Source organism: Colletes gigas, unplaced genomic scaffold, assembly GCF_013123115.1.
Source record: "Colletes gigas isolate AHSC1104 unplaced genomic scaffold, ASM1312311v1 Colletes_gigas_Sc00035, whole genome shotgun sequence".
Taxonomy (NCBI): Eukaryota; Metazoa; Arthropoda; class Insecta; order Hymenoptera; family Colletidae; genus Colletes; species Colletes gigas.
This window is the reverse complement of record NW_025106664.1, coordinates 1,927,223-1,942,719: the sequence shown is the minus strand read 5'-3', so window position 1 is coordinate 1,942,719 and position 15,497 is coordinate 1,927,223. Positions and strand designations below refer to the sequence as shown.

General features: G+C 44.1%; 1 protein-coding gene across 1 annotated transcript in view; it reads right to left on the bottom strand.

Moving 5' to 3' along the window:
* The window catches only part of LOC122402378, a 51,488-nt gene extending 36,812 nt beyond the window's left edge, over positions 1 to 14,676 (bottom strand). Inside the window, exon 1 of the mRNA XM_043405102.1 lies at positions 14,247 to 14,676. Coding sequence (XP_043261037.1) covers positions 14,247 to 14,292 — 46 coding nt within the window. The 5' untranslated portion in view covers positions 14,293 to 14,676. The remainder of the gene's footprint in view (positions 1 to 14,246) is intronic.
* Between the last annotated feature and the right edge of the window lie 821 nt (positions 14,677 to 15,497).

The window sequence follows — 15,497 nt, the reverse complement described above, 5'->3', positions numbered from 1 at the left end:
TTTGTCGCCGATGGAACGGGTTTTTTCGTCGAGTGGATACACCGGGTGGTCCCGGTTTCGATCGAACCGTTCGTGGCACGGAACGAATTGGCGAAATACGAAAGAATACTTTCCCGGGGTACGATTAAAAAGAGAAATCTCAGTTTTAATTGACGGTTCGACGGACGATATCGCTCGTTCGCGGGAACAGAGGCACGCCGGTGGGTTCTTTTTCCACCCTGAAACGAGATCTTCTCGCGTTTTCGAAGCTCTTGCGAGCGCTCGTCGAGTTTCGTCGGTTTTCAGAGCGATTGGCGGGATAAAATAATCGAGACGTATAAACGGCGGCGCACACGGCCGGGTTTTGTTATTGCGCGCCCGGCTAATGGAACTACTATTTCTCTTTTCCACCCCCCGTACTTTTCTTTGTTCGTTTTAATGAAAATTCATACGCGTCTAGCACCGGCGCTCTAGTAATTTGTCCGACGGTTTCTGCGGATCAATAACCTACTTTTGTGATTAATATATGCAGCGGACCGGCCACGATTATTCGAATGTTCGCTTTATTACGAGTTACCGTTGCTGGAGGGACGAACGATGATTATTTTTTATATCTCCGTAACAATACTCGGGCACAAAAACAACATTCCGCTCGAGCTCTATATCGCGTTCGTCACTGTTATCCTTAATTTTTATACTTTTTTTTCATTTTAGTACCGCCTGGAATATTTCCCATTAAATATATTGAAGCATTTTTCAGCTTTGTTGCAGAGTAGCTTTTTCCCGAGTCGATCGCAATTTTCTGATAATCGTTCAAAACGTTTTTAGCACAAAATGGACGACTGATATTAAGTGTCCATTAAAACTATTTGGAGAGAAGTTCTCGACAGCCTCGATATACTCTTTAATTGCTGTATCGCCCCAACTTTTTCGCGCGATAATTTCATTGTCAGCAGTGTTTGGAATACGCTTGCACAGCAAAGAACTTGTCCCATCTTCTGACAGTCCGAGAGTTTAATCACGACAAACGAGACACCCTGTCTACAGAGAAAGTTTGTGCAAGTTAGACGAGCTCGCAATCAGTTTCTTTGCAGAAATTATCGGGACACAAGACACGGCCACGCAGTTCGAGCCAATAACAACCATCGTCCACGTAGAACTTATTTATCGATTTTATGAAAAAAAACTGATTCGCGAGAAGCATCGTTTTTGAGTAATACTTTGTACATTATGTACGCGAAACTTTTTAAAATTACAACGCACCGGTGACCCAGCACTTTGTACTCGGAAATATCAACGAAGGAACATTCACGTCAAAAGATAAAGTAAATAACAATTTGGTTTATTATTTTCGCTGCATTGCACGGACACGTATATTTGCGATTTTTTACGGTCGTAACCTAAATCAACGTTCATTTTCCCAGGGGAAAAGACCTACATTGAAACGAAGGGGTGTTTAAATATTCATTATTATATTATGCGCTGTAAAAAGTTTGATAAAGTTTCGCTCCCAGAACACTCTATCGATCGACACCAAACACAGCGAACAATGTTCCATTATTTTTTACGACAAACAACATTTATTCAAGTTAACGTCGAAGCGCGCTGACACGGTCGCGCCAAGGGTCAGGTGGCTACGCCATTATAACGCGTTAAGATTAAATGCCAACGCCATCGGAAATTTTTCGATCGAGCAACTGTTAATGTTGAATAAATTAATTTTAAATTCAACTGCGCGTAAGAATATAACGAGCGTTACCAACCATCGCGAGAAAGAAACCCGCTGGAACAATCCGTGAAACGCAATGTTTTTAATACACCCGCTGGGAATCTGATTTCACAGATAAAATCTATTCTGACATACATACGCGATATTTGTAAAAACGATGCACCGGTAAATTCAAGCTGCAATCAGCTGATGGGTTAGTTATTTAATTAAACGCTAATGGATGCGATGGAACACTTATCAATTAATCCAATCCCATCATATGCTGTTCCACGACGATGGAATAATACTCATCGCCTTCCCGCGGTTTCGCACAATGCCAATTCGAACGTTTCTCAGTGAATTCCCAATATTTATCGAGTCTATTACAAGGAATATTTATGACAAATGGTCGAACAGCGACCACTTTTTAAAATACTGACTTTTTGACGTTTCCAAGCCAAAAGAGAACGCTTGGTATTTTGCAAAAATTTCATAGAACGGGAGTAGAAAATAACAAAAAAAAATCGACCCTCGAATGTTCGGAAATAATAGTACCGAGTGTAAATAAATTTTTGTTTGTTTAATAATACGTTTTGTGCGCGGACTGAATCACGGGCAGAATAGAGTTCAGGGAAACTCGATTCCCCTGGAAATTCCATTTTCCTCGGCCGACGGGGTTTCCAGCCGAGCGGCGCCTGGCTCCGTCAAAACACTGTTAATTCTTTCACGGAAGAACAGATGCAATCAAACTTTCAAGTTATCCACTCCCGCGCTCCTCGTCACTTTTCCTCGCGCTCGAATGCCGCGAGAAAAAATGGTAAACGGGTCGAGGCTCTTTTTAGCTGGGCCGCGTTTACGTGTGCGTTCGTCGATGATGGCCCTGCGCGCCATACGAAGCGCATCCGCGGTCTGCGGTTTCTCCAAATCGTCCCAGGGATTCCAGCCCCTCCGGGGGGGATTACTTCCGTGTTTAGAAAACGAACGCGAAAGCTCCGCTCCGGACGTGAAACACAAGCATGGCCACGCGTGCGCGAGTCATGTTCTAAATATTTTCCAGCGTGCCTCCTTACGACCCTCTTTGATGTTCTCTTGATTCCAGGCGACCTGATCGAAGAGGACACGCCAGACGCGGAGTTTGGTGAATTTTAGTCGCAAATGACTCTAAAAAATTGGTCGAGAGAGACTTCTACCTTCTCAGGGTACAAAAAATTCACCCTCGAAAGAATTCATTCGGTTGAAAATAAAGAGAAAGTAGAAGATACGAAATATGACAACTGAAATGGCTTAATTGAGATCATCGTCGACTATAAAAATGGAGGAAACAATATTAACTGGCGGTTAACTCGATGGCGAAGATAATTGTGAAAAGAATCGAGAGCGGAGCTTTCACGTATTCATTAATTCCGGATTCCTCGTAAAACGGAGATGAATCGGAAGAGTCTCGATTAAAATTCTGTGTCACTTTTTTTCCCACGGTTTTTCTTTTTAAAAAGATCGCGCACGACATCGAAATAAATTTAAATTTTCAAAGCTCTCCGCCCAGCTCGTTGGTCTTTGCTCAATTTTAGCAACGTATCCGCTCTCAAAGGGGCATCATTATACCAAAGGATACCAAAACTACCGTACGAAATCAGTGGAAAAAAGCCTCGAACCTCCGACGTGCAATCGAGATTCACAGTTTGTGGATGATCGTAACGGTCGGACGAACAAACGGAACTTTTTCGGTATTGCAAGGTGTCTCGGTGACGTAGGCTGTTCGAATTCGTATCAGTTTTTAAATTAAAAGCACTCGATACTTTCCACGCGCCGCGTCGACGCGAACGGCGGCGTAATTGATCGTTAATACGTGGCGCAAGTTTACCAACAAACTCCAGCTGTTGTTAACAAACCCAAACCCTTTCGATACACCGAGCACAGTCTATGATAAAGTACACGTAACCACCCGGTTATGCTAAGGGTAATCAATTTTAGTAGTGCTTCCAGATGGACAAAGTATCGGGTCGCCCTATAAATAACGCTAGTATTTTTAGAAATGCAACAATTCACTTGCAATCGTTAATATCAACGTCTAATTCTCTTGACCTTTTAAAAAAATTGTCCATCATCTTAAAATCTAACAAAATATGAAATTAAATCAAATTAATAATAATTAGGAAGTCCGACACTTAAATCTCGTGTTAAAGCAAGTATCTTCTCGTCGTGAAACGGTGAATTTTCCGCGCCCTGGGGCGGTCGCCTTCGATCGAGACGAAAATCTGGACATCGAAATCAGAGACTGCGGGCTCGAGGGCGGCCATTTCGAGCGATTCCGACCCCCTTCCGTTTCGAGCGAGCCACTCAAATCTTGCAACGTACAGAATTGAGTGGCCATCAGCCGACGGTAACAACAGGGAGGAACTGGGGGTTGAAGGGGGGGGGAAGGTAGCGTCGATTTTCGTTATCAACCCCCGGTGGCACTTTCCGCATTTACGAGGGGGTAAGTGTGCGTCAGCAGAGTGGGCTGACGAGCGACGTGTGGTACGACGCGTGTGTGTAGCACGGCCGTAAACAACCGTGCAACTTTCACGAGGACTTTACGCGGCCATTACAGCGACCCATTTCCTGACACGCGGTCCACGACCACCTACGCCCCCTTACACGCCTAAGCTTCGTAAGATAATTGTTCATCAGGGAGGTTCCAGCGTTGAACCGCGGTCGCGTTAACGCCGCCATTTTATCGCGGCCGGATCAATCCGCAATACGCGGTCGCGCGTTCCAATTTTCCAAGCGAGATTCGTCTTTCCACTTGTCCCACCCCCCTCAGCAGGATTTTCGAAATTGCATCCCCCGTTTAATTATTCCGATTCGTTGGAAAAGTTTACTCGATATGCGTTAGATTATTAAATTCAATGTTAAAGGATAAAATGACGTTTCTTTGAGCCCGTTTTCAAAGAGCGTAATCTTCCAGGCAGACACGTCGAATAAAAATTGATTGCTTTGCTGTCCCCTAAATTCGAAGTTTGGCCCGCAAAAAATATTATTTCGTTTCGTTCGGCCCTTTGATAACCGAAGTCGCTTTGAATTGTTATATCGTCGCGAGTATCGAAAAGAGAAATAAAACTAAAAAAGTGATACACCGAAAAGTCCCGTAACAATATATTTCCATACGAACATATCAATTTCTATTTTCATCGTACGAGCGGACGACGACGATTACAAGCAATTCATCGACGCAATACACAGATCTCGGGGTGAAAATCGATAACGAGCACCCGTTTTTTTGCTATTACCGTTAATGTGATGTCGCAAGAGTAACATCGCTCTTCGTCGATCATGGGCGGCGCTTAATATCCAACCGAACGGTTTCATGGATTTTAATGGAATTGCTGCGAGAATAGGATATATCGGCCAACTGAATACAACCCCCCCCCCCTACCCTCCACCCTCTCGTCGTTTAAACAACTCGATTTGAATCGAAAGGAAGCCGTATTGAAACGCGAAACACACATGCCGACCAATTGTCTACGTCATTAAGGTATTCAGGTTAAGTGGCTTTCTGTTTTTTCCCCATAATCGTACGTATCTTCCATCTATTGGGTCATCCGGGGAGTACCTGGTGTTTTGCGACGGATTATTAATATATTTATTGAAAAAGGGAATTACGAAAGTGGAATAATGGATTTTAATGCACGGGTTCTTTTAAAATCGCATCAACCATTGATCGGAATCGATAATCGGTGCAAAGAAAAATTTGCAAAACGAAATAAAATACTAAATTAAAACATAATATACGTATAATGGAAATAACAGAAATATTTTGTGCGATAGTTCTAAACATCTAGTCCACGGGTGTACAATTAATACGAAAGGGTTAATCACTCGCGATATGACAACACGCTTCATGTAAAGGCAACCACGCACGGTAAATATTATTGCGCAGCATCAAATATTGACAATGATATTGATTGCCTCTGGACAATACCGCGGATTAATGCCATATGAATATTGAAACAATCTAAAAGTCTTTTATTATTGATATTATTAAAACCTTCGGAATCCATTGAGCATTCAAAATCTGCGAACGATTGTTTCTAGCGAAATGAGGAAACAAATTGGGAACATTGTCTCAATAATATCGTTTCGCGATGTTACCGACGCAAACGCAGATCGTGCGTGGGTGCCTTAAATAGCTTATCCGTGTCAAACCTTGAAGAACGTGCCACGTCGCGTGCGATTCGTCTTTTTCGTTTCGCAATAAATCCGCGCGTCCGCCATTGCCGCGTCAGTTTTGTTAACACATTCGAGCAATTTATTATCGTCGTAAATTTTTTTTTTTTTCCCTTACTTTTATTAACATATTCCCGGCGGTAGGGTGTAATTTTAATTTCTAAACACGGTATCGCGAAGCGAATTTCTTCGTATTTCATTCTCGTTCGAACGCAAGTCCGACGGCGACCAGTTTATAGATTTTTGTAAATCGCACACGCCGGCTTTCCAGTTTTAGGTCGCGTGCTAGAATCGCCCCGGTTAAGAAAGCGTTAATAGAAATACTTTAGTGCGTCCTGGCCGGCCGTGAAGCTTTATGAACGAGTTTGTCGCCAACGGTCGCCGATTAATTGCCCGCACGCAATTGGACGGCGGAAAGTTTCGCGTTTCGCGCTGCAAAAAGAATACAATCTCTTACGGTCTTGCGTTCTCTTAACAGTTTCGATCATTTTCAGTTACGTTTTAGACAGAGATTCGAAATTTTAAATGCACACGAGCGGTAATAAAAAATAATGGCACGAAAAAGTAATTTCTGGCGTAGTAATTTAATAACTATCGATTATATTAATTAGAATTTTTGCTAGCATTTATAAGCATAAAACTACCCCTGAGTACCTTGTCAAAGTAAGGCCTATCGACTGCGAGTTAGAGCTTGGTCAAGTTTGTATTAGGTAGAGATCTGATGTAAGTCTTTGTTAAACATATCTAAACTTAAATTAGGGCTGGGATCATCCAAACTAATTGTGGATCTCTGTGTATGTCTTGGGCCTTCCCCGGGTTAGGTTTGTTCTGAATCGAGACTGAGTAAGCTTTGGTCGAGTAAGGACTAGGCTTCGGTTGATTCCGTATCAAAGGCTACGCCATGTCTTCCCTAATTCTATGGTCCCCCTGTACAATGAATCATGCAATTGGGGCAATTCGCCTGGTTTGTGGTGGGAAAGTTAGTAATGTCAGTGTCAATCAAATTAGTATGGACTAGTGAGTCCTGTACTTATGAAAGCATGGGGTACAATAACAGGACATTGGCAAAAATTTTGCAGAAAAAAAAAATCATACATTTTACTCGTTTCAACAGAAAAAAATTACTGCCATGAAACTCCAATTTCAATAAAACGGAAGAGTATTTTCTTTCTGCTAACTCAAGTTCAAGGGGTGAAATCACCCCCGAAAATTTTACGTCCCATTTATTAAAGTTGTTTTATTTCCTGGCTAAGAGAAACCTTGACAAAATGAAACAATTCGAAGTAAGAATGGACAGCTCCTGCACGTTTATCGGTACGTATCGTGTCTTAATAACAATAGTGGACACTGTTCATGGCGCTAAGAGACACAGAGGACCTTTCAAACGTTCATTAACATGTCAACGATACGGTGATAAGAAATATCAACCTTGTTCCTTATCTCTGTTCGAACAAAGCTCAAATTGAGTTTGACGTCTTCGATTCTTTATCGTACTAACAAAACAGTACTCATATTGAGCTGCAAGCACAAGAAATAGAATTTTTGTTTTTATAACGAATGCTTCCGTTTTTGGTGTTCAAACTTTTTAAATAAACATGAAAGATGCTAACATTTGCTTTCGATATGTCAAGAACCGTCGAAATTTTTGTTAAAATATTTTTCTTCGAGCTCAGTACCTTCAGCCTCGAACTTTCGCGGGTGGTTTCACCCCTTCGCCCCATTTTGTTATCGTCACACTGTTTCTATTTAAGAAGAAATAAGTTTAAATACAGACAAAATTGTCTACACCTTTTTACAGTCCATAATTTAGACCAACTCCACCATGTTTGTTTATTCACATTTTTTTTTAAAAGCGTCGGACATTGTTTGTTGCGCATTCGCCGTTACATGTATTTTCATTTCGCGCAGTATACGCGATAAACCATTTATAATATAAAAAATGCAGCACCGTAGGTTGCCCGCTAATTTTTTGGCACCGTTTCAAATCCCGCCGGGGCAAATTTGTTTTTACATTATTAACCTTCCACGGATTATTTATTTATCGCCCGAGAAAATATTTTAACGTTAAAGGCGGATGGAAAAATATGCGTTTAATCGCGAGCTATATAATCGTATTTTATGCCTTTGCGTACAAACGGTTGACGTTTGTCGTGCCGCACGATGAAACCATACGCTCCAAAATGTATTTATCTTTTCCACGATTAATACAAAATAATCGTAACTTGCTCGTCGTGATTCTCCCTTTAAAATAAATTACTCGAGATCAATTTGCGATATGGATTTTCAGAAACAAAAATTTCTATCGTACGATCGTTTAAGAAATAATCAAAATAAAATTGATGCTGTGAAATTATAAATTTTAAAATTCAACAAATTTCAAAGCGCTACCACGTGGTACTGGAAACGTTCAGAAACCACCCTAAGTGCGTCGCGACGTGGCCTGTGGGTAGAATAGGGACGAAATTTTACTTTGGAATTTACAACAGATATACACGATAAGATATATTCAATTAATAATAAATGAAGCTACTGTAATATCTCGTGGTGACTCTTTTCTCTCTCTAGCTTACTTCTCTCTTTTCTACTGGGCTCTCTTTACAACTAAACGTTACTGCCCGAATTCTTCTTCGAGCTGGCTTCATAACATACACATCCAACATTCGCATCAAAAACTATACAATATTCCAGCCAAACGACTCCCACTCGCCAAATTCATCCACACTCAGATACCTAAAACCGACGCCCACGGGGGCAACCCTCTGGCTGGTCGCTGGCTCGCGGAAAACAAAACGGACGCGCGTAAGAAGCCGAACGTAACGTCGACATCTAATTTCCTATAACGTAGCTTTTTCCATAAGTGCAACGGCGCAGCTGCAAAAGAGTAATTGCACTTATGCAAAAAAAGCGAGGTCGCGTAAAGATACATCTCGTTATAGCGTTCAGCTTTTTCCACGGACCGTTTTTTGCTATCCTTACGGCGAGACGAGAGACACGACCCGCCCCAATTGCATGACTCACCCTCTATAAAACAATTTCATTTTTTTTTTTTTTTCCATCTCGAATCATTCTCCCCTCCCCCACTCTTGCCAAGAACGTGCCGCCCAACGACTTAAAGGGACCCTCGGTGCGACGTCACCGACGACCGTCGTCGTTTGATCGCGCGCTTGGCGAAAAGGCGGCGTTTCGAGACGTCGCGTCGCGGCGCGATAAAAGCGGTAATTGAACGTTATTACCAGGCGTCTCCCGGCCCGACCAGACTCCATAATTCTTCGGCGGGGGTCCGTAAACGGTCGGGAAAACGCGGGCTGCGCGCCTCGGAGAAAATAAAACCGGTCCATGGGGACAGTCGCGTTCTTCGTTTGCGTTTCTCATAAGCGGTCGGCCCTGTTTTCGCCTAGCTGGACCCGCGGAGGGAATAAAAAACAACGACCGAACAGAGGGAAAGAAAAGCTCGTGGACGGATCGGCGGGTCGAGGAGGAGGACTCCCGGGGGAGGTGCAGAGGGCGGTGGGCGCCTCTTTAATATTTGCTCGCTGCATCCAGAAGCGTACCTCTCCGCGGAAGATCGATGCGCGACTGTGACCTCCTTCTCCCGCCAAGTGTTAAATTAAATTATTATGATCGTTATCGTTAATCAGAGGGGATATCGCGGGATCGACTACCGCCGACACCTGTACACGACGAGAAGACGAACGCGGGAAACCGAAACGGAACGGGAGAGCCAGCGACGACCTGGAAATTACGCGCTCCGACGAATCGGTGGATTTGATCGTTCTTTTTCCATGCATTAGGAGATACCTCTGTATTCCGATCGAGCCGATAGATCCCACCCCCTTTCGCCCCATTGCACTTTCGATAAATGGCGATCGTACCGAGATCAGGTGTCGCGTGAACACGGTGGAAATGATTACGAACAACGGTCTTTCTTTCTCGAGTACAAGAGACAAACAAATTCGCCGGAACGTATAGCGCGATAAAACAAGATAAATAGAGCGCCGTTGATTGTCCAAATTTAGAAACGGGGTCACTTATTAAATAAAATAAATGGTTCGTTGGAACAAATACGCCGCGGGCGATTCTATGACCTCTCTGTTAAAAGACATAGGCAAATTTCATTTTCTATTTCTAAATTCGACTACCACCTTTCAGTTATCCGATCGAGAGGGGCTTGCAGTTATCCGAGCGTCGGTGCGCCGAGTTCCAGAGCGGCTCGAGGTCATCGCTAGCGCGTCAGTTCGCAGGCAGATCGCGCTACGAGATACATAATTCTCCCGGGGCGCCATTAAATTATATTAATCCGCTTCCATCAGGAAATTGGAGCTCCCAACGAGCGGCGGTCGACGCAGCGTTGCTCTCGACGCGACAGCCCCATCGTCTCTGCCTATCGATCTAGCCGCGATACGTTCCTTATCCGGCGATCGGATCGCCGGGTGTCTTGCGATTCGGGCCCTTCCGTTACCGCTTGGATGGGGAAGGGGGGAACCGCCCGTTTCCGGGAGATTAGGGGGCCGAACGGGGCCGCCCGTGGCACCGAGACCGACCAGAAAAACCGAACGGGCGAGCTGGTAATTGGGTCGAATACCGTAGAAAGCCTCCGGGGCTCCGAAGAGCCGACGGAGGCTCGCGGTGTCGCGGTGTTGTTTATCCCGTATCGCGAAATGAGTTTTGGAACGAGCTACGTGGGTAGCCGGGGGAATGAGTCGGAGTGGATGCTGGAAACGCGTGCGGGGGGAGAGGATCGTCGGATAGAATCGCGAGAACCTAGAGACACTCGAGCAGGAAGGAGAACCTGTTATCTGCAAATGAACTTCCTACGGTCTATAGAGATCCCTGCAACTCTTTACCCGATTTTCCTTTGTTTCAGGATTTTATGACGGGTGCTCGAATATTAGCTGTATTTGCCTATTCGCGTGCAACCGGGAGTCGTGCGATAGATTCTACAGAAAACGGCGTGTATCGGTGTCTCTATCTGGAAGGTGAACTTCTTACCGGGTATGGTCAAGGTCTGCATGGTCGGGGAGGAAATATCGGATATATTTGTGCCAGCAGAAGTAATTTAAACTCATTAGGGAGAGGATTATCGAGTACAATTTCGAAACATGTAGATATACCGAATATGTATTATCTCTGATGTATTTACTGGTATATTCAATGCCTATTCAGTGTTACCGGGTGTCTATAAACAGTGTAATTAGTGGAACATCTTAATTCCTATTTCCTCAAACCTAACGTGCATCGAATTCAAATTTGATCTGCATTGCCAGAAAAATTACTGAACAAATAAGTCTCTTACTGTCTATATCGACTGAATATAATGCAATATCGAGCAGGCCAGTAAAATCTGAAGACATTGAGAATAACTCAACTTTTACCCCAACTTTGTTTCAAACCGATCGAAATATATTTAAACAGCTGCACCCTGTTTTAAACTCATTACGAGGGCAGATACTAAAGCGAGAAACAAATCCTGGTAACAGCAATGAACTTTCCGAACTCTTCTCATTTCTGTTTGTTTCGAATTTACATGTCGAGTATTAACCGTGTTCGAAACACTGAAAATAATTTATATATGCCGAGCAAAAAGGTCGTTGCACGAGATATCGGGCGAAGGAAGAAAAACCTGTTATTTGTCGTGAACTTGCAGGCGCCATTACCTGTTGAACTCTTGTTTTGATTTCTGTCTGTTCGAGGTTTGTATGTCGAAGACTCGAGTATTTGCTGCACTTAGAACGGTGCCGGTGATTTGAGCACAATGATGAGTCGATACGTTCGCAAAAAGCTGGGAACACCGAGCCACGAAAGAGAGTCCGTTTTCTCCGATGCACTTGTTAGCCTAGTCGTCCCGTGGGATTCATTTTCAAATTTCAGGTTTACCCAACAAATATCAATTATTAGAATTCGTTTCCAAGATGACTACTTGGAAGCTTTGTAAATTTGAATTAAAACGGAAAAAGCTTCGTCGCTTTCCTGGATTTCCGGTCTGTTCGAGGTTCACGCGTCGAACAATGCAGCGGTAGTTAAATTTAGAACAGTGAAAGTTATTCATGCAGAGGGGTAGAAGGGTCATTGAATAGATTAGGTAGATACTAGGAACAATAAGGTAGGAAGAGGAACAAATTATTGCAACAACTAATGAGATTTATAGCTAACGAGCAGCTGCGTCGTCAGATGGATTAAACATTGATCGAGGAAGCAGAACGTGTGATCTACGATTTATTTATTCCGATCTCTACCTGCTAAATTCTGTTCTAATTTGGTTAAGATCTATACGTCGAAGAAGACTGAAACGTTGGGATGCATTTGAATTAATAATCGTACTTTATGCACAATGAACAGCAGGATTATGGGATACATTAGCGAAATTCTGGAAATACTGGAGTAGGAAGGAGCACGTGTTATCTGCGATAAGCTCGGTGTTTCTACCCACCAGATTCTTGTCCTGATTTATTCAAAGTTTGTCTATCGAAAACGACTCGAGTATTAGCTATGTTTAGACACGATCAATTTGATTTATGCACGCTGGAGCAGGATTATTGAATAAAGTTGCGAGAGCCGAAGACGCTCGGGCAGGATGGCTCCTTTCGCGATTCCTCTTTGTTTGCGATCTATACAACGGGGGCAACTCGAATAATAAAAGCAATCTATATTTGTAACCATAAAGCATTTATTAAAAGCCTCGAAACTGAACGATTATCGATCCAAATCTATTTCTATTTTTTGGCTAACACTTCGCTACCCAATTTTGTTCAAACGTTTCGATTCCATCTTCATTTTGTACTTCCAAGCATTTTCTGGCCCAGATTCGCAAATACATTTTCTCGAAAGGCTCTTAAAGATTTCAGAATTCTTTAGCTCGACCTCGAATTTTGAATAGCAAAAAATAATACGAGTCCTATAATAAATTTATTCGATCTTTGTCTACGAGACGGTCTCTCCTAAGTTTTTTTTCGTACGGATGAAACCTTGGAGGCATCTTAAATCTTTTAAGAAGCAGCAAGGACGATGGTTTATGGAAGACGCGAAGAAAGGTTTGGAAGAGACTCGGTCGAGGGATGTCTGAACATTTTAAGATCCATTCGCTGCACGAAGTACGAGAAGGAATAGATTTTGTTATACACTTTTTCACTTTCTGTGTGTGCCACTCTCTTGCCCTCGGAGAGTATCAAAGATGAATTTCGCTGGTTTCTGAATGAAGTTACAGAGAGTTGGAAGGGAGCCCAATGGTATCGAGACTCGAGGCTTTCGAATAGCAAACAAAAATTTTCCCGCTAATTGATTAGCAACTTTCCCTTTTCTGGAAGCCCAGATACAAGATATATTACGAATTGCAAAGCTAAATATAAAATAATAAAATATTTCTTGAAATATGTTTGGAATTTCTTTTAATAGAAGATTATCGGAATCGATGCTCGAAAGTGCAATAAATCGAAAAAAAAGGCAGGTTTGGTAACCGCCACTTAATGTTCAGCTCGTAGTCCGTTTCTAAGTCTAATAAGTTATTTAAAACGTAAAGTTGCAAAAGGAATATAAAATGTATTGATCAGTGTAGCGAAAGGGGCACGTAAATTACAAAAAATATACGTTAGAAACTCAAGAAATTTTATTCCACTCGCAGGGAGCAGTGACTTTAATGGGATAACGAAAATATAAAATACGAAGGAAGTTTCGATCTCCAGCAGGAACGAAAACTGAAGAGTACCCTCGCGTCCATTCTTGCGCGAGTTATTTCAAACTTTGCAAACCATTACGATACTTTGTTGTACATTGTATGTACTATAGTTAACTGAAACGAGTAGTATCCGGAGAAGCAAGATATTCTTAAAACTGAGCAGGTAATTTAAGAAATTGGGTGAGAGTCCTGTCATTCGCGTACGGGCGACGTGGCGAACGTAAAAGCATTCACGGACACGGAACGGTGGTTGGTCAAACAAAACATAGCGAGATATAGAATCACAATTGGAAAAAAAAGGTATCCTTCGTTGCCAATTTGCTCGTCGCTGGCACGCGTACGTCGGATCGACGCAGTTTGCACCGATCGTTACAGAAACGGGGAAATTTCGTCCCCAGAAGCGGTGTCGGTTCGCGTCTCGACGTCGCTGGCGGAAAAAAAATCTCCGAGTTACCCCCGAATTATCGAACAAACGACGGCCCCCGAATCCGGTCGCAGAGGAATTTTTAATGCGGCCGGACGCACGCTACCCTTCCGCTCGCCGAGTGCCGCATAGAGTGACACAGCACGCATCTATGCAGGCGTCGACACGGTCGAACACCGAATGGAAAACCCTATTTTCCATCGGCGACACGCGACGAATCGACTCTGCTCGTCCAGCTCGAGCAACGAACACGGACTCACCCGCTACGACGAGGCAGGTCAGCAGCAGTCCGAGTCTCCAATCCATGACGATCCCTGGCGGTTCGCCGATCGCGCCTTCTCACTTTCAGAACGAAACGGTTCACGGACTCACTGGCACCGATTACTGTCACAACGGAAACGCGGTTCACACAGAGGTCGAGTGAGGCGGTCGCGCTTAAAAAATTGTCCGGATCGTGGGGCGAGAGCGGTTCTCGCGGGACGAGGCAGAGCAGGTAAGAACCGGGAGCACCTTGTCGCGTCTGGAAAGGGAGGAGACGACGGTGGGCCACGGGGCTGAAGAGGTCTGCGGGACTCCCCTTGACCTCTCCCTCTCACGAGTAGTCGCACGCGTGACGATCGCGCGAGAGGCACGCGTCGCGAGGAAACAGCCGCTGCCGGCCAGGCATTTGGGCAGAACCGTGTATGCCGCGCGGCGATCGCGTGTCGAAGTGCGCCCGCAGCCAGCTAATGCCGCCCTCTCGCAGTTTCACCCCCTTCATCGCCCCCACCAACGCTCTGACTCTTGGCCCCTGCGCCCCCGCCACTCGAACTGCCTCTCCCCTCCTCGACGCTCTTCGTTACGCTGACGCGCGTCGGGAGAGCCACCGGCGTCGTACGTTCGCACGAACGACCACGGAAACGACCGAACGACTGCTGCGGGAGTTGCGCCCCCACCACTCCACCCCCTACGACCACCTGGTGGCGGATCAGGGACGGACGCCCTCCAACCGGTCCCCCCCTCGAAAATTCGCCACGCGAACCGTTAACCACCGATTTCGACCAAACTTGACAGAAAGGTCCCCAAATGCACGATATTTCGACCCACATTGATGGAAACCGTAGACGCCTAACAGAACGGCTGCTATTCGGGGTTTATTGTAGGGGGATTGCAGGTCCTTATTTGGTGACTTATTTAGTGACCCGCAAGAAACAATAATCAACACTGGATGTAGAGTAATTATGATTTATAATCGCAAGACAACATAAAGATTTATGCATTTGGCCTCGTCGCCAGGTGGTTATAAACTAACGCTTTTCTCTGTTTACTTCGGCGTTATTCTGTTGCTGTACCATCCCCACCAAGCACGGGTCTCCACATATACCGAACGTGGTTTTTGATATCCGTTAATCTAATTAAATTTTAGGCTTTTATCTAGTCTCGAAATAAACGGTTACAAAATCGATATAATTATGAGTTGTAAATGAAGTTAAAGAAAGAACCCCTGACATTTTCCGCGCAGAGAGAAGGAT